This window comes from Alosa alosa, chromosome 14, assembly GCF_017589495.1.
Source record: "Alosa alosa isolate M-15738 ecotype Scorff River chromosome 14, AALO_Geno_1.1, whole genome shotgun sequence".
Lineage (NCBI taxonomy): Eukaryota > Metazoa > Chordata > Actinopteri > Clupeiformes > Clupeidae > Alosa > Alosa alosa.
The window spans coordinates 28,171,784-28,191,695 of record NC_063202.1 but is presented as its reverse complement, the minus strand read 5'-3'; the positions used below and the strand labels follow the sequence as shown (position 1 = coordinate 28,191,695).

Here is a 19,912-nt window from a genome sequence, read left to right as displayed (position 1 = left end):
ATTTTGATTCGGGACATACTGTGTACGTGCCTTGAAACTCGTATCACCTCAGCGGTAACTAGGTCTACTGAAGGCGCGTCAGGATGCTGCGCCCAGAGTCATCTTTGAACTCCCAATCGCTAACTTCGACCAAGGTAGGACTGAATGCCAGACTTAGCTACATGCTGTTATGGAATTCGATTCATAACTGATGAATAGTTGCAAATGATTATTTAAATGTTCATTATTTTACTTCTTTATGACGAATTAGGCAAGATGGCTGGGTTCATACATCTGCTGAGGAAAAGAAAAGAGGTAGGTTGAGATTGAGAGTGGAAAGTGTAATATAATTCATTATAATGCAAGAAGGAAGGCAGAAGGATTTTGTCGAACTTGTTAAAATAGTAAATGCGTGACATCCAACACTATTTTATCATTTCCAGCTTATTCCTTTAATTGGATTCGTGGGTTGTGCTGCAGCTGGTGCAGCCTTTACGTCAGTTTACTTCTTGCTGACCAAACCTGATGTGATGTGAGAAGTTTTCTTTTCGATTTTTTAATTATTATTATTATTATTATTATTATTATTATTATTAACTCCAACCAAAGATAGCTCTACAACAGACTTTTAGTTTATTCCTATCTGTAGGCCTTGTTGATTCTGAAGACATTTGTTTATCCCTATCTGTATGTTGATTCTGACGAAATATATTCATCATTAAAATTGCTTGCCAGAATAAACCGATCGACAAACCCTGAGCCCTGGGAAAGGATAGATCCATCCAAACCACAAAAGGTATGTTAAAACATTAATGTATTTTATGTTTCATAAAAATGTACTGAGAATTATAAAAACGGCAACATTGCCATCAGTGCTGAGTCATCATGGGGCCGGTTTGATGAAGGCTGGCTGCAGTAGATAATATTAGTCTTTATTTGTGATAGAAATATTCATGTGCCTTGGACCTATAACTATAATGCAACAGACCTACACTCAATTACTTTAACCCAACCCCCATGTTCACAGCTCATTACCATCAACCAGCAATGGAAGCCAGTGGAGGAGCTGGAATTGGTGAAGAGCCTGACTAAATGAACGTCCCCAACGTGCTCCCCTGCTCCTCCAGACACTTCCACCACACACACCTGCTCATGCACCTGTTCCTGCACCTCCCACCAGTCTAGCGGAATCCTTTCTGCACAGACTAGGCTCATGGATGAACAGTGTGCGGAAATGCTTCTACTAAACTGGTGGGTTATGGCCTGCTCTGCCTCAACTTCTGAATGAAAAAATCTGAATGTGATTCATCTTCTGTACGTCTGAAATATATATTTATGTTTGTGCACTTGGTATGTTCTAATATAACCCTGTTTGTGTAGTGTAAAATTTAGCCTTCCAAATAGTCACTTTGTTATGGGTTACTTATGAAATGAAATACAAGGAAGCTCACTGTGAATTTATGCCTCAGGGATTTCCTTAGAACAACTAGTTTGCTGTATCTATCTACGGCCACACCTAGGTGAATAGCAACCACAAAAACTCTAAAAGATAATGGTGTCTTGCTGAGTCAAAATCCAATTTGACATTATCACCTTAAGAACACAGCCAAATGCATTTTCTGACTCCAGAGACAACAAAGGGGCACTCAGCTGTGGAACCAACTGCCACAGAAATGCCCCTTCAACAGAATTCAAAACCAGGCTCGAAACACACATTTACATTGGACTTCCCTGTGTTTTAATTGTCATACCCTACTATGGTCTTACCCTGTTATGTCTGTAATTAAGTGTTTGTCTCTTGATGTCATCTTAGCTTAAATCACTTATCTGTAAGTGTATTTATTTTATTATTCTTTGGCTAATGCGCTATGTACAGCACTTTGGTCAGTGATAGCTGTGTTTAAATGTGATCTAAAAATAAACTTTACTTCCTTACTTACTAATATGTGTAATTTTAGAAAACACTGAAATTCCCTCTCATATGGTAAACACCACGCATGACCAAAATATAAGGCATACCTATAAGGCAAATCTTCAAGTGCAGTGATTCACATAATTCACTGTCTTTCAGTAATTCATAACAAAAGATGGATCATCATGGAACCAATGATTCCTATGGACATCATAGGCAGCTGTTTGCCAGACGTTATTTGAGCATGAAATTCATGCCCCAATGAACAATGGATTAAGAATGAATAGTTGGATACATTTTCTACACTTTTTCACCCTGTTCAGTTCTTTAATAAATCTAACTTTTCTCATTTTGTTCCTGAATAGCAACAGAATCCAATGTACCTGTTGAACTGCACACAAATGTCAGATCTTCCTGACACTGACAGTAACAGTCAGGGGATTGGTCTACACTCAGCTATGTGCTTAACTGGCAAGCAGAGGCAATGTTTTCATTGCTTCACAAGTTAATGATGATCACCTTCGTCTTTGACATTCAGAGATAATCCTCTTAATGTCGAATTTTGTTTCTAGTAACATCAGCGGATGATTATTGCTACAGATTCCAGGAGATACCACACATTAACTCTTTGTCAAGTCTCTAAATACTCTAAGCATTACATACAGTATTATGCAGATTACATTATTTCAGTCATAATTATAAATGTTTTTTTTTCTGAGACAAAAAGCTAGAAAGCTGAAAATATTCCTTTTCAATGTTGTTGCCCTCTCTGCTTTATAGGCAGTATTGTGACTCCCTGGGTAGGGCTAGGAGCCACACTGTATTCATTCAGGAAACGGATTGGCAAAGAGCAGACCTAGCTACATGTATGTTTGACCCCACGCCGAGCCCTGTGTACGTGATGACTGAGGGGAATGCAGCGTTGTTCTGCTCTCACATCCTGTCACAGTTTACCACTAAACTATTCATGTGACCAGGAAGTACAGTTGAGTGAGCTCATGTAGCCACTTGACTCCACCAGTAGGTCTGTTTTTGTCAGGCACCAATGACAGACATACTTTGGCTCAGCATCTCTGTGGTGATAACACACTCCTACATGCACTACTGCATAGCTCCATGCCTCCAGATCTGAACCTTTACACCATTCCTTTTCTACTTAGTAATGGAGCAAGAGCACATCTATTATAGATGATGCACTAACAGACAATAAACAGCAGGACATCATGTCTAAGTCTTACTGGTCAAGAAATAACATTTGAGCAAAGTGAGTGCTGTAAAACTCATTTATGTTATGTAAATACACACGCCTAACTGCTTTGTGTTGTTATCTCATTACTTCCTTAGTAACCACATGACATTGCCTGGTAACAGGGATGTGTTTGTGAAAGGAAAAAATAATCACAGAAATAATTTGCAGGCCTTTGTTTGGATAACACACATACAATTGAACTGTGACAACACATATTTTATTTTTTGTAGAAACCCAAGGCATAGGCTTATTGTGTAAAAATGCTGAATTTCTATTTCATTTCAGGTGGGTTTTTTTTTTAAGGGTCACCATTTGACATGCCATGGTAGACATCAATCCCAAATCACTTCAACAGTAAAGATAAACAATAAGTCCTTTGCTCTATTCTAGAATGTGAGTGTCTTTTTACGGCTGCCATATTCCCTTATTGCCATCTAGTGGTGTTCAGTGGAACAAACTACAGAGCATCTGTATATGTCTTTTCGCAGTCTAATTCATTCTCCAGTCGGATCATTAAAGGCAAAGGGAGATACTGAAATTATTTATTTCAAACAAAACACCCAGCTATTCACATTTTCAGTGTCAGTGAAAAGCCACATACATGATATGTCAATGAGATTCTAACCACATGAAACAAACAGATAAATCAATAAGACAACAGCAATACTGCCAACATAAACACTGTATGTTCCAGTTAAAGGAATGTGCAAATTATGTCCCAAGTGTTGTGTCAAAAGCCCATCATGACAAGGAATGGATTCCATTTCAAAGCATTTTACCACCTGTGGCAAATGTTATTACAATTTTATCATGGAAACACAAAAAGCAGGACAGTCATTTCCATTTACATCCAAATAATTAACTATCGTGAGGCCATAACATTGTAAATTACTGTACAAGAAAGACATTGGCACAATATGCCTTTATCATTCAGAGCTGTGCACATACAGTTAAGGGTCTGAAGGCATGATATAGATTACTGGCAGAGGTGAGATGCATTTTCTAAATGTTTATGCAGTTCAGTATGCTTTGGTTGTGGTTTACATAAATAATTTGCATGGCATGGAGCATACTACACATGTAAAACGTACACTCAACATGATGCACCACTTTTTAAAAATCTGGTAACTATTTTATCAAAGAAAGCAAAATAAATCTGATTATCATTTGTGTGGCAACACATCACCAAAGAAACAACAAGCAACTGCCAACACTGCATTTACGAGAGGATGCACTCACTTTGTGCATGATATAACGATGCTAGATTTTCTGTTTCAAGCCACATGACCTGAATCCACAGGTCACAAACCAGTAGGAAATGATGCCACTGGGTCACTCAAAACCCAAGCCGGCATGTCTTTCATAATCACCTTTCTGTCTGGTAAATACTGCACTGAACTTCCATGGTCTCTGAATACGTTTCCATGGAAAGAAAGACGACAAATGACACAGTCAGTTAGTCTGAAAACAAAGGCAAATCATAATGGAGACATCATGAGTGAAGAAAGATGCAGATCTGCATGAGTAAGGTCCCCCTTGAGGCCAAAGGACATGATATACCCAAAAGAATTCAACATGACACTTTCTCAGACATTATACTTGACTTTAAGAGCCATTTAATATCCACGCACACACACACACACACACACACACACACACACACTAAATAAAATAACCCAAATAATTATATACAATAAGGTAAACAAAAAAATCTGCTCACAGACCATGACTATGTTAAAACAACTAAACATGTACTTAGTTGAATTTGATTTGTATTAAACATATCAAAAATCGAATTTATTTTACAAAAGCTCTGCAAGTATCAGCTTTAAAAACCTGGGAAGAATATGCAATGTGTTTTTTCCTTTAGAAAAGTGCAATCATCGACAGAAACTAGACCAATATCCTTTGGCACTTCCAATGCAAAAATGATTCCACTTTCTTGCATAATACATGTCTACAGCTTCGTAGCAGCTTCGAAGACATTCATATGATCTGCAGTTCTGAGATAACTTGCATGGTCGAAAAGCTGCACCAATGTGTGTGCTATGGGGTGTGAGCATAAGCTCTGTATGAAAGAAAGAGAGAGTGTGTGTGTGTGTGTGTGTGTTCAGGCACTGGGAGATTGGCAGTTTGTGCATGTGTCTGGTGCCCTGAGCCTGGAACACTGGAGCTGGACTGTGCATCGGGACACTCCATGTGTGTGCAGCAGCAGGTGCCGGGCCTTCGCCTGGACCTCCTCCCAGTTCCCACTGTTAGACGGCACTGCAGAGAGACACACACAGACAGACAGGGAGAGACAGACAGACAGACAGACACACACACACACAATGACCATTACAATACGTTCAAGCTAGCTGCTGAAAAAGGTTTAAGTGTACCAGCCCAGCATGAAACAGAACCAGGTCAAATCCAAATCCTATCTGTGGGAGAGTCCCTTCAGGCCATAGTGGAGCTGTGCAGTACAGTGTAGACCTACTGTAAAGGTGTAGTTTCTCACACTGAGTCAATATCAAAAGTAATATAGAATAAGGTGTATTCAGATGATAATCTGTGCAATTGCAAATCGCAATATTGTCCTCATTAATTGCAATATGACTATTACACCAAATTGTGCAGTTATACATACTCACAATTGGACCTGACTCTAATCAAGGCTACTTACGAACCCGATCAGATGTGGTGATTAAAGCACAAAGTAAGTAACCTGTGCAGGTCAATAAATTGCCTTGACTTGAAGTGCCTTAGGCAAACAGGGACAGGATTAGGGCACTGCGCTAACTAAAGCTGGGATCCAATCTGAAGACATGAGTGCAGTCTCAAAACATTAGAGCAAGAAGAGCCACTCACAGAGCTGGAGATGGACGAGGGCCACTGTCTTATCTGCGGTGAGTGCCCAAATGTTCAGCTCGTCCACTGAATGCACGTCCTCCAGCTTCAACAAGTCCTCCCTGATGCGTGCCACATTCAGATGCCTTGGAGTCCCTGATTGGGGGGGAAATAATGTCAAAGAATAAGTGTGATGAAATAGCCCATCAATGCATGTGATGCATCCTAGTAACCTGATTTATTATCCCTACATCGATTTGGAAGAACAACCGGTTGTAAATTCTGAAACTGCAGCATATGCACAATGCTTTCACATGCTCCTGAGGTGTGACCAGGTGAGAGGAAGTTCACGGATAAATCCCAGGCTGAGCAGCTGTGGAACTTCTGGTGTGTATGCACTATGCAATATCACAGAATCACAATTCTAAATGACTTCCTGACTGGTCAAGACGTGTTGAAATGCAGAACCAGAACAACCTTTCATCTAATCATTAAAGGAGAACTCCGGCCATTTGTCTGTTTCGAGAAATCACAAAGTACTGTGGGTACGAAATAAAACAAAACAATATATATTGTTGCATTGTATATTGTTCTTAACTATGTATGTATGTATGTATGTATGTATGTATGTATGTATATGTATGTATGTATGTATGTATGTATATATTATTTTGACCGCCGCTAGCGAAGCGGTCATATAGGGATTGTCAAAGTTTTTTTTTCCATTCCCCCAGTCATCTACTTCCTGAAATTTTGGTCAACGACACCAGGGCACATGAAATTTGGTGGGTATGTAGCCCCACTAGACTTTTACGGAAAAATTTAGTTTGGTCCCGCGCTGGGCCCCCCCGAAACCCAAAAAATGCTGTTTTTCCTAAATAACTACCTGAACCGTGGCACCGAGGATGAAGAAATTTTTATGGTATGTTGGTCTCAAGGGCCCACATCAACCTAGCCCATAATCACTCATTTAAAAATGAAAATGCAATATCATTCTGCTTTAATCGCCCCTCTCTTCAGTTAAGATGTTCAGAACTGCACCAAATTGTATGTGTATGATTAACCCGACATTCTCTGGGGGTATGCCAAGTTTTGTAGAATTTCATTCATGGGGGGGGGGGGGGTCTAAAAAAATTAAGTTATGTGTACATTTAGTGACTGTACACTCATTGGCCTGTAGATGGTGGTGCACACATATACACACGCACGCACATACTATTGGTATCGGCAATTAGAACGGCCAATACATAATTACAAATTCAGTAGGATTAAAGGAAAACCAAATATTCATCATCATTTGGCAGCATTTCCAGTATTGGCGTTACGTAGTCGTTTGTCCACCAGATGGTGCATCGTTGCAGTGAGACGTAATTTTGTTGGAAGTTAAAGGAGAATTACGGTGTGATATTGACCTAAAGTGTATTGAAACATGATACCGAGTGTGAACGTATGTCTCATAGCCCATCTCGGCTTGTCCCCTGCACTCCAAAATCTGGCACTAGTTAGCCGATGCTACCAACAGCTTTTTCAATAGTGATGCTTCGGCATCGGGCTAGCCATTAAGTTTAGCGTTTGCAGCCATCTTGAATTTAGTCACGATAAGTCGAGCAACGAGTAAGAATGAACAGGTATGATAAGGGATCAGATTCCAAAAATAATTCAGTGGAAATGCATGGATTCCAATTTCTTCCAGTAGCAGCAACTGGAATCCATACATTTCCACTGAATTATTTTTGGAATCTGATCCCTTATCATACCTGTTCATTCTTACTGCCGCCGAATTTATCGGGACTAAATTCAAGATGGCTGCAAACGCTAAACTTCGTGGAAGATACTGTCTGTATAAATCGCCTTGTAAGTAAACTACCAGTGCTTTTTCAAAGTTCTCAATGTCTCGCTTTAAAATGTCAGGGGCCCTCGAAGTCTACCAATGAAGTGTGGAGATACATTGAGCCTCGTAAATGGGTGTAAAACAGTGATTTATTTGCATGGCTAGCCTGATGCCGAAGCACCACTATTGAAAAAGCTGTTGGTAGCATTGGCTAACTAGCGCCAGATTTTGGAGTGCAGGGGACAAGCCAAGATGGGCTATGAGACATACGTTCACACTCGCCATCATGTTTCAATACACTTTAGGTCAATATCACACCGGAATTCTCCTTTAATCTAAAGTGGGTTGGAAAGACAACACTGTAGTTTACCGCAGAGAACGTCTAAGAAGTGTAGGATGATTTCCACATTAAATGTAATTCCCATTTCTTCTTGAAGCTGAAATAAATCTGAGAATGTTTATCGGACATGCTTGGTTTTTACTGCAGGTAGGCTACGTTAATCTTGTAAGTTATAGCCTAGGAGGTAGGTCAAATAATGTTACCATTAGCATTGGTTGAGTGATATAGGCCAATTTGATTATTGATGTATTTGTAGAAACCATAAATGCGGTTATAGGCTACCAAGCAAATTGATAACAGCACTAATTATATCTTTCGACTTGTCATCCCATTCTCTTATGACCATAACCTAGGCTACTAGCAGGAGCTAAGTGAGTTAGCCACAACACGTTCGTTAACGTCATGGTTTTCTGGAAAATATATAGGCTACCTGAAAGATAACCTGTCTATGATGCATCCTAAACACTGGGCTGGGACATTTCTGCTCAAAGTCTCAAAAAGCATCCGAGTCAACGTTCATTCCCAAACACCCACTAGGCTACTTCAATCCTCTATTTCAAAAGGTGATTCAAGTAAGGAAGAGCATGGCTCAAAGTAAAGTAACAAGGACTGAAACATAAATTCGTCAAAGTGAATTATTCGTGTCAACTCGCAGCAATGTAGATTTATTAACGCACCCGTGATGATCTACATCTCCATTTAAACCAAATGTTTTAGAGCACACGTTGAGAGATGTATCCAGGGCAGGGCTGTACATACACATATTTGTTGCACGTCCTACAAATATCATTATTTGCCATGGATGATTTAGTACCAACGTTACACCAGTCCGCTATAGTTTTGCCTATGGCTTTAGCCTACCGTGAGACTGAGACGCTTTTGTTTGTTCGATGTGCTTTGATTCCAGCTTGGTAGTTGTAGTCTATGCGATTAAAAAGCATGTGTGTGTGAAGTATCCAAACAATGATAACACTTTCTTCATTATGGCTGCCTTACCCACAGACCTTCAGCTACTGTACAGTGGGTCCCATTTAGAAGTGTCCACTTCATTCGCGCTTTCCTTTTCACGCAGCTGCGTGACTGATATGCAAAACTATTAACTTTTCGCCAAGAGGTGGCAGCTTAAGTCCGCTTGTTACTGTTGGTTCCCAAAGGAGATTTTATTTGGGTCGCCAGCATAGCCTAGTGACAATATATGTTGTGTAATAGGCCTACTATAGGGCCTACCTTATATAGCTTATATTTTAACAGTCACGGTTGTCATAACTCCCTCTATGCATTTAGCTCTGAAACCGGGGGGCGAACATGTCGCGGGGGGGGAATATTTCTATCGGGCGCCTACCATGGACTAGGCTGGGTGAACTCAGCCTGATCTGCCGGCGATTTCTTTTTCGATTTCTTAAAAGATTGAGCTTGGTCTGGCGAGAGCCAGACTAACCATGGACCTCATAGTTGCAAAATGCAAGGGAACATGAATCAGCCTATAATTTGCACAAACAATAATGGACAGTAGCTCTTCAACTTCTGGTATTTAATTTGTGCATTGACAATAAAGCTGAATATCATATGAAATAGATGACTAAACTTAGGGCCAATCTCAATTCTCTGTTTTACCCCTTCCCCTTCCCCTATCCCTTCATCTTACCCCTAGCCCTTGTCCCTCGAAACCGAGTGGCAAGACATTGGGGTGAAGAATATTCCCCTTGGAAATGAGATACCACTAGCCAACCATAAGGGAGAGCTGGATGATTGAAACACTTGAATTAACGTAATTTACTGAGATCGTACCACACTGAAAGCTAATATTTTGTCACTAGCAACCTGTCTTCTGTCAAATAGGCTATAATTGCAATTCAGCTCGAATAAAACCGCTCAGGAATTATTTCAACAACAGCTGAACGTGCCTATGTTCGCTCTTAAGCAGCCTACCTTGGTCCGGGTGAATGAAACAGGGATGGGGACAAAATAAACATGCAGTTTGCTATGTAAACATCCCACAACTCCTTTGATATTTTACAATAATATCCAAATGGTCGCTTACTTGACATCAGAAGCAATCGCTATGTAATAGCCTATCGCGTGAGTCGGCAGCAGTAGGCCTATGCAGCATTCATATCAGACGAAGCGGTAAAAAAGTTACGCCAATTTAGCTGCTGTTGGACTTTACATTTCTGACATGGTATGCTGCCAATTCGCGGGGTAGACATGGAAATATGTCAAATGAGACATTCACAAAAAATAATGTGCTGTTAACATTCACAAAACAGCGATTTTTTGAAAACTTCCTCGTGAAGAACAGGACCTTCAATATATGGTCACAAGATTGAATGCAACATAAAACAATTACCATTTTATAATCCTTATTAATGCCAACATTTCATGTCAATGAATCTCTCGGTGTGCTTATTTTTCCGGTGTGAGCGGTGTATGTTGGGCATTTCTCTTACCCCTCGGTTTCAAGTAAGCTCCCGATCTTACTTGGTTTTAAGGGGCATCTACCCCTTGCCCTTATCCCTACCCCTCAATCGAAATGAGAATTGAGATAGCCCTTCGTCTCACGTGCACGCGCAAAACTAAGGGGAAGGGGTAAAATAGAGAATTGAGATTGGCCCTTATGCATATGTAGAAGAAGAAATATTCACAAAAATCCATGACATGACCTCTCTTCTTGATAGCTGTTGAAAACTGCATGGAACTGACAGGGATTGTTTTGTTTAATAATAAATAATTAATTAAATAAATAAATAATGCTGCTACCTTCTGCTTTTCCCAAATACAATATAGCCTACAGGTGTACCTTTCTTCAGTCCAGTTGCAATGGATGGACTGTGATGAACTGCCCTACTTGTGATTGTTTAGAGGTTTTAAAGGTTTTATAACAATGCTACAAATTTTTTGGCAAGTACTACAAATCTATTCACCTTTGCAGCGCCAGTAGGCTACTTTGTGTGCGGCCCGCAAACACACATTCCAAACAAGCATAAACAAAAGTTTCAAGAGTGGGGAATGGAGTAGAAGATGGAGACAAATTCATTAATATGATTTATTTTCGCGGAATGGATGTACAGGACTGAGCGGCGGTCATATTTTGTACCGCTATGCGGTACATCTAGTTTCAGTCAAAGTTGATCTTCTTGATCTTCTATCAGCTTGAATCGGTCGGCTCATTCTCCTCTGACCTCTAGCATCAACAAGGCATTTTCGCCCACAGGACTGCTGCATACTGGATGTTTTTACTTTTTCAGACCATTCTTTGTAAACCCTAGGAATGTTTGTGCTTGAAAATCCCAGTGACTGAGCAGATTGTGAAATACTCAGACCGGCCCATCTGACACCAACAACCATGCCACGCTCAAATGCTAAAGTTGACTAAATAGAGGAATATAAAATCATCTTTTGAAAAACGAGGAACAAGCTTTGATAATAATTTATATAGTCTATGGATAAACTACATAACGAGCAACAGCAATATGGTAATGGTTCCATTCCAGATGGATCTCCAGGGAGCTTAAATGCTGCATTCATCAGGCAGCACATGAGAAGTGCTACTGACCAATGCAGCTTCTGCAGTCTGCACCCGACTATCGAGGTGACTAATCAATGTGTTTGTGACTTATCTTCATGTAGCAAAGGTCAGCTTAGAAGCAGTATCTGTGTGTAGAACACTAATTAGATGCCAATCCTCATAAAAACACCAATAAAACAAACCACATTACATCAAAACTTCAGTAAAATACCAGTCACATTTGGTAAACCATTACCGGTATAAGGTATAGTATCTGTTCTTTTTGCTTAGGCAAACCTTCCACACTAAATTAAATTAGTAAATTAGCATTGTCTTAAATCTGTGTACAAAAGCAATCCCACCACCCACTGCACTATAAACCATCTGTTGTTTCACCCCTGAAGAATCCCTGAGGTTGGAAGTATATACAATCTTGCTCTAAAATAAATGCCTCAGTGAGTTAATCTTCAAATGGTCTACAATCCATTTACTTGGCAAACCACACAATCAGTTAGTCTGTGTCCTCCATGGATACTGAGTGTCTATGATCAACCGAAAGTTGGATCACTTTCAGAAATGTTTTGAGTCACTATTTACAGTGGGTGAAAGCAGTTTCATCCCAAAATGCATCAGGTTAAGCTTTATGTCTGAATAAACCAATGAGACTTGCCTTACCTTCCAGTACAATAACCCCGGTGTCCCTTATGATTCTCACAGTGGTAAATAGCACCAGGACAGAAAACACATATGTGCAGATAGGGTCTGCCAGTTTATACTCTGGCTGTGGAAAGAGGCAGAAAAAAACAGATTATCAGAGACAATAAATGAAAGTCATCTTAAAGGTTGTATCGTCAAAAAAACGTGTCTCTGTAGGCAGCCTAGGTTCCAAAATCTGTAAACAAAAACAATAGCTACCAACAGGGGTTGGCAACCACTCAAAAGCAAAATAAAGTGTTTCAACCAATAACCGACGAGATGCGCATTTAGGAGAGTTTCAATTGCACAGGAGGGAGGGGGAGGGAGTAGCGAGCTAGCTCTCTGTTTTGTTTGAACATCAACAGAAGTGACGTATCCCCGCTATCGCTGATACAACCTTTAATGTAAGGTCTTTATTCTTTTCAAGATTTTTATTCTTTTTACCAGTTTCTAAGAAAAAACATCCATTAATCTACTTTGCTGGCCCATGGTCAGGTAAATGACTGGTGATTGACAGACTAGACAGACTGATTAACAGATTCTCACCAGCAGTGTTAAATGTTCTTATACAACATAAGCAAGATACCCAACTCAATATGCCACCCAACTCTTGGCACAGGCCAAGATTATCTCCTGCCATGACTACTGTAACACCCTTTTAATGGATCTCATGGCTAGCACAATGAAAACGAACAAGCTAAAGGTCGCTACCAGAGAAGGGCCATTTTTGGTCACCGCATGCTAAGACTGTTGGCTGCTACCTAGTCAGCACCACTGATCTCTAAAGAATCCCAGGGTAGGGACCATACAGGCACTGATTAAAATCAGAACTCACAAGTGATCCTAATATGGCAGCCTCCGTGATTTATCTGTGGCTTCACTGTTGTGACGTAATTGCACAATCCAGTGATTCTTTAGGTCAGTGGTTAGCAAACCAGTTTTAGACATAGTGATATTGGAAAATCAAAGCAAAGTCATATTGGATGTGGTTGCTCTATAATATCAAGTTTTATTGAATAATGGAATGAAAAGTCTGACATACTGTATAATCTATGCCAACTGATTGGCATCAATAACAGCTGTAAAAGGTGGCAAAAACATCTTCAGGTTTCACCAATGCTATACACCTCAACACCAATATCTCTCAACACTGTGCACGCAGAGACCATTCAACTTACCTTGAAGCGGACCACGTAGGCTGCAATGAGCACACCAATGCTCTGAACCAGATCACCCAGTGCATGGATGAATGCAGCCCTCACTGCCAGGCTGCCATGGCCCCGCTGATGCCCGTGGCCGTGGCCATGACCGTGACCGTGGGCCTGGCTTGGCTGAGGGGCCCCATGGGAATGCGAGTGGAGGTGCCCCGTCTGGTTTAACAGGAATCCCATTCTGTCACATCACACAACATTGGGCATTAGTTGGTCCATTCCAATATGTTCAGAGTGCTACACACATTCTACAGAGCAGTATGGAATCTACTGCAGTCACATAGTATAGTAGGAGGAGCAGGAATGAAGACAATAAAGTTGGGCATTATACTGACTGCTTGGAATGTTTATTGGAATGCATGTATTTAGCTCCATGCTGCAAGCCACCTATCAGGGTATGGCTAAGCCAATTAATTTCAATAGTGATAGCGTTTAGTGAGTGAGAAATTGGTCACTTCTTAAAACATCATGAGGTTGAGGGGAGCCGTGTGTCCCTGAAACAACGGGACTTTGGACGGCACTATTTAGCAATTTATGACAAGCACGAGGGACGCATTACAGAAATGGTGGTCAAACAGGGGCCGTCTTTGTGTGTGGTGTGTGTGTTTGGGGCAGAGTTTTTGTTGCTCACATTAGATTCACTGCAACTCCAACTGCAGCTGTAATGAGCATGACATCTCCATCTATGCTGAAGTCCTGATGAATGGACCTCTGCACAGCTTCATTCAATAGCACTCCAGTCAGTATATATATGAGCAATACACTGATCCCTGCTGACACCACCTCTGAAAAAAAAAAAAAAAAAAAAAAAAAAAAAACACATTACAAAGAACAACGAAGAACGTAAAACAATCAAATGTGGCAAATTACTGTTAGAGGGGGAAAAACAAATAGATTGCTTTTAAGAAATAGCTCTTAACATGAATGTTGACAACTTGCGACTGCCATGGAGTCTATCATACCCAAGCGATGCAATCCAAAGGTGAATCTGTCCGATGGAGGCTTTGCTGAAAGCCACAAGGCCAGCAAAGACACAATGATTCCAATAAGATCCGTCAGCATATGAAGTGCATCAGTCATGATTGCCAGGCTATTGGCGACATAACCACCTGCCAACAAATTTGCATAGTTAGCTCGCCTCAAACCAAGCTAAGAACAACATTTAAATCACTGAGCATGTCTGTGCTAGCACCTCAGTTATCATGTTTCTGATATTTTTTTTCGGTTATTGTGCTTTTGGGGTTTCTGTTTCTGTTTTTATCTCTTTCCCCCTTTAACAGACACTATTGTGAATCCACTTGACTTGTTTTTAAATGCTAACCAAACGGAAGTGGCTTGCCTTAGCAATCAGTAAAGAGGTGTGAAGAGTTAAACTGAAGAGCTTTATGATGAGTTTGCTGTATTATTTGGCACCATGAAGAGGCAGAATCCATCCAGTAGTTCTGAAATTGGCCCCTATAGTAGTCTAGTGTTAGGTGCTTGGAAAAGTAGTCACACACTGCCTATTATAACCTATTTTTGAAGAACATAAGAATGTCTGCACTGAAACCTGGTGGTCAGTTGTTAATGTTGCCATTGTGAGTTGTTAGCTTTTATTATCTAACTTCTTTTAATCAAAGCATAAGACGCCAGATGATTTCACTTCCTGAGCATTTAAATAGTCATCCATCACATTTACTAGAGATGCACAAGTGTTACTTACTGCACCCAGCAAAACATTGGCAATATACTTATATCATGGGGTAGGGGCACACCACCACGTCTACATATGAAATTCGAAGCCCAATCAAACTATCCCTATCCACAACACGTGCAGCTGCATAAGACCTGGTTGAGATTGTATCCTTAAAGAATGTGGCCTCAACTTGAAACACTTGTTGAGCCACACTGGCCTATAGGCTCACCAGCATAAGGAGAAAAATGTCCTTACCCACGAGTTCTCCTATCATGAAAAGGAAATACAATACAGCGGCACAGCCAAGCTTCTTCATCACCCTCCGTTGTTTCACCCGCTCCTTTCTTTTCAAACAGCTTTCGCAGGGGTCCATATTCACACCTGGGCTCCCAAGACTTGAATCGAGAAGCGAGTCATCATCGTCTACAACGATGGTATTGACGGGCGTCCCATTAGATGCAGCACCAGCTGAGTAATCGTCCATTTCTCCAGAGACAACTACCTTTAATTTGTTAAATTTGGGAGTTTCATCATCTGCCAGATCGTCCGAAAAATCAAAAGTAGCCGTGTCACTGAGGTCCCAATCCTCCCGCTCCTTCCTGAAAGCGGACTTCATCCTTGCCATAAAGTTTGCACCAGACATGGCGGAACAGTCGTTTGAGTAAAATAAATAAATTAATTAATAAACAATAAATAAAAAAGACCGAAAACAACCTCCCAGGTAAAAAAAAAAAAATACACCTGGACGATTGGGGAAAGAGGTCAGAAAAAGAATACGTTGAGCTCTTCAGTAGAAACCGTGTTCATCTGTCAGCATCACCAGGACCATTGTGCTCTTGAGATACCTGAAAAATGACAGCATGCGACCACAGAGAATTTAGCAATAAAGTTAGCTCACTGACGTGCTACCTACAAACCTACCTAAAATCCTAAAATGTCTGGCTTGTATTGTATCCACTGATCCTGTGTCTTAAAATTCGCACTAATATTACAGGATGTAGACAGTGCTGTTTAGGTATTACATGTAAGCATTTAATTGATTATCAAGCCATGGTAATGGTAAAGATGTCAATTTCGCTGTTTGATGTATGATGTCAGTCGTCTCAAAACATTTCACGATTGCTCACCCTCCCATCGATGTTACCTGTTAACGTACTCTGAACAGATTCGCATTTTCATTTACTCACCGTTAGGACAGCAACATTATGACCACGTGAAACAAGTAAAACTCGTGAATCAGTCATTTTTTTTTTGTTCCCTCAGCCATGGTTTAGTTATTAAGTCCGAGTACTTCTAGTTTGCTAACTAGCTAGGCACTGAAAGCACTGAATAAGGTTAGCTTCTTGTTTACGGAGACACCACCAGCTAGCAAGTTTGGTTACATGCGCAGTCACATGATAGAAATCACATGATAGTTTCTTTTAGAGGAATTTAAATGTTGCTTAGTCAGAAGGTCGTCGGCCTGAAACGTTATGAATTCGAGCATTACCAGGTGATAAATGACTAACTTATAACGAAGAGGTAATGGCACGGTACATTTTGGGGCAGATGTATTTTTCGTTATCTATAGAGTAACAACTAGCTGATGTAAATTAGGCTAAACTGCAATGACACAGTAGGAAGCAAATAAGCTAAGAACGTTAGCCCTTATATCGGAAACTCGCTGTTATTCATTGTTTTTTCTTATATGTATAAGAGACACATTATAAAGATGCTTATCTAATGATTGCCTTGTTTTTTGTTTAACTGTTGAGGACAGGGGTGATAGCTATTCTGTAGTCACACATGGACCAAGGGGACACAGAACGTCTACCTGAGCGCGAGTCAACTCAGCATCAAGGTTTGTGATGAGTGTGATATTAGGTCCCGCTGTTTATCCCTGTGTCAGCAATCGGATATCTGATATAGGCTACTACTGGTATCTTTTACAGGACCTAATATGGTGACTGGAGAATCAACACGTCCAGATGACATTGCCTTCATCAATGACCAAACCATTGAAAGGTTAACAAATGGACTTATAGCTCATTATCTACCAGATCTGCAAGACTCCAAGCAAGCACTCCAGGAACTGACGTAGGCTATGCAGAGGTTTATAAACAGAATGTTACCAGAGCCCGTCCCATTGTACCGAATTTTGGATGCAGTTTCACCAGAGTTCCACTGGGGGCGATCGCCATGAGTGCAGAATGAATGGGAGTCAATGGAGCTAGACAGCTAAATTGGTCTCTTTCACCTGATTGTCGTTGACAAATCTCAGATTTGATTGAAGTTTGTATAACTTCAACATGGGTTATATGTCAAAAGTTGAGTGAACGAGTACTAATGTCCTTTTGATTTCTTACAGGTTGGGTTGTTGTTGCACATAACACGCTAGCATTGTGCTAATGAATGACGTCATTGACACATTTGAAAGGCTTTTTAGAACAATTAAGTGACTTTAAAAAATATAATACTCAACCAAGTGTATTTTCTTTGCCTCCCCTTTCAAATGCAATACTCAAATTACTTGAAAAAAAAATTATATCCCAAGAAAAGTGGATTTTGAGGGGTACAGCGCCATAGACCCCCATGCATTCTGTACTCGTGGACGAGGGCCCTCATGTGGAACCACAGAAGGAACTGCAACCAGTTCAGAAACCGGAAGTTTTCCGAGAGTGGTAGTTCTCCCCTTATTAGACATTCTCTGATGTTACTGATTAGTGCTCAAGCAAGCACTGATGTTCTTTTCCCCCCTACAGCCAAAACCAAGTGATTTTGCTTGACACGCTGGATCAGGAAATTACTAAATTTAAAGACTGCAATTCACAGCTTGATTTAAATTCACTGGTAAGTATGGACCTCAAAACTTGTAAAATCTTTGCTATTTTGTGTATTTGGTGGAACTTGGGAAAGAACTTGGAACAATTTGGTGTGTTAGTTCACAGAAGCAAAGATTTATCATACCAAATTGGTGAACATACGAAGAGAGATGATGGTTCTTCATGATAAGACAACTAAACTAAAGGTAAGAAAGAAACCAAGTCTAGGAGTTTAATGGTAGAATACATTTGTAGTGGACACATTGCATTCCAAGTAAATGTCATGTTTTATTTTTTGTAGAAAAGAGCTTTGAAAATTCAGCAACAGAGACAGAAAGAAACCTTGGAAAAAGAGCAACAGCGTGAAAAAGAGTTAGAGCGAGAACGGCAACTTATTGCTAAGCCTGCAAAAAGAACATAAAGAGATTCATGGTTTACCACTTCATTCACAAGATCTGCACGTGGGTACTAGGCCAATCAACTGAACACTGTGTTTGTAAATTACTTTTATTCCTCAATATAGCCCAGGTGCAGAGGCCAATATTTCATTAAGTTTCATACATTTGGCCATTAAGTCCCTCTCTATAACATCTTACAATATAGGATACACCAGCTAATGCTTACATTCAAAATGTGAGCTGAAATGACACAAACATGAAGTGACGAACAATGGAAGGTGATGTAACATGTCATTTTTACAAATCTGTTTATAGGTTTATCAGAGATTATTTGTGCTTCCATTGTATCTAGACCTTCAGCTAGCTCATCATGCTTATTGTCAGTTTACATCATAATACTGTATTTCTTGATTTTGTTGAGCAGAAGGCCCTTAATTATTAACTTGTTTGTGGTACGTCTTTACTTTAAAAAAGAAGGCTACATAATGTCATAGAGCACAATGTGAGATAATTGTCTGTATTTGTATAACACAGTAAAGCCAATTTAAAGGTTTGTAATGTTTGCAACATTTTATGTTTATGGTTCTATAGCAGACACTTTTGTCCAATGTGACTTACAATGATGGCAATAAACATTACATGAACAATTAAAATGAACAGTAAAATCATATAACCTAAAAAGGACAAATATACTAATGTAGTACACTAAATGGAAAAACACAGAATAATAACAATAAGCATCAACTAAAGAAACCACATTAATTAGTTAGATACAATGTAAACAGATGATTCTTTAGACGCTTTTTGAAGATCCTATACCTGTCGCTAGAACGAAGAACAGTGGTTAATCATTCTACCACTGAGGAATCGCAGAGGAAAAGTTGTGACTGTGACTTCCTATGGAAGACCACCAAGATCACTCAACTACTCTCATCACAGCACCACAGTGGGTGTGAGGGGGCATAGAGCTGGATCAAGGAATTAAGATAAGATGCAGACCTAGTGGCCTATTGGAATTAAGATAGCAAGGTGGAGATCTAGTGACCTAAAGGCCAGTGTGGGATTTTAATTCAATTCTGGCTGCCTGCTATAGTAAGCCAATGAAGAGAAACGAACAGATTAAAGACCAGACCCGCCGCTGCATTTTGATATTATCTGTAATTATCTCACTGCAAGCAGGTAGGCCAGCCAACAATTCATCGCCATAGTCCAGTTTGGAAAGAGCTATATGGCCTGCACATGATGTGTGGCATATTTTGTTCGATAAGGTACTGCGCTTCCAAATAGACCAACCTGACTTGACTGAGAGTTGACTCTGAAATTTATCCGGTCATCAATTATGAAATCCAAGTTACATGCCGTTTTAGCTGAGGTCAGTGATTGAACCAAGCTGGATGCTGATCTATAGGGAATAGCTGTATCTGGGAATACCAGAAACACAGATTTGGGGATATCTGATCTGAAGGTGTCGATCTAAATTTCATCC

General features: G+C 40.1%; 3 protein-coding genes across 5 annotated transcripts; 2 read left to right on the top strand and 1 right to left on the bottom strand.

Annotated features, from left to right (window-relative positions):
- The first annotated feature begins 1 nt into the window (after nucleotide 1).
- c14h15orf48 (chromosome 14 C15orf48 homolog) lies at nucleotides 2-1,918 on the top strand. The gene is made up of 5 exons (XM_048263157.1): nucleotides 2-134; nucleotides 251-294; nucleotides 423-511; nucleotides 715-775; nucleotides 1,007-1,918. The coding sequence occupies exons 2-5, from the start codon at nucleotides 256-258 to the stop codon at nucleotides 1,073-1,075; spliced, it is 258 nt and encodes an 85-aa protein (XP_048119114.1). The 5' UTR covers nucleotides 2-134; nucleotides 251-255; the 3' UTR covers nucleotides 1,076-1,918.
- A 1,750-nt stretch (nucleotides 1,919-3,668) lies between these two features.
- slc30a4 (solute carrier family 30 member 4) lies at nucleotides 3,669-16,559 on the bottom strand. The gene is made up of 8 exons (XM_048262898.1): nucleotides 16,415-16,559; nucleotides 15,483-16,072; nucleotides 14,515-14,661; nucleotides 14,184-14,337; nucleotides 13,520-13,733; nucleotides 12,321-12,426; nucleotides 5,991-6,125; nucleotides 3,669-5,405 (listed from the first exon to the last, which is right to left on the bottom strand). Exons 2-8 carry the CDS (start codon nucleotides 15,868-15,870, stop codon nucleotides 5,251-5,253), a joined length of 1,299 nt encoding a protein of 432 aa, XP_048118855.1. The 5' UTR covers nucleotides 15,871-16,072; nucleotides 16,415-16,559; the 3' UTR covers nucleotides 3,669-5,250.
- A 68-nt stretch (nucleotides 16,560-16,627) lies between these two features.
- bloc1s6 (biogenesis of lysosomal organelles complex-1, subunit 6, pallidin) lies at nucleotides 16,628-18,979 on the top strand. Of its 3 annotated transcripts, none has more exons than XM_048262900.1 (6): nucleotides 16,628-16,748; nucleotides 16,987-17,067; nucleotides 17,159-17,303; nucleotides 17,969-18,056; nucleotides 18,148-18,234; nucleotides 18,330-18,979. In XM_048262900.1, the coding sequence occupies exons 2-6, from the start codon at nucleotides 17,013-17,015 to the stop codon at nucleotides 18,447-18,449; spliced, it is 495 nt and encodes a 164-aa protein (XP_048118857.1). In that variant the 5' UTR covers nucleotides 16,628-16,748; nucleotides 16,987-17,012; the 3' UTR covers nucleotides 18,450-18,979. The 3 variants fall into 3 exon arrangements, with proteins under 3 accessions (XP_048118857.1, XP_048118859.1, XP_048118858.1); XM_048262902.1 differs by having other exon boundaries at nucleotides 16,639-16,719; XM_048262901.1 differs by having other exon boundaries at nucleotides 16,641-16,748; nucleotides 16,982-17,067.
- Nucleotides 18,980-19,912: the final 933 nt, after the last annotated feature.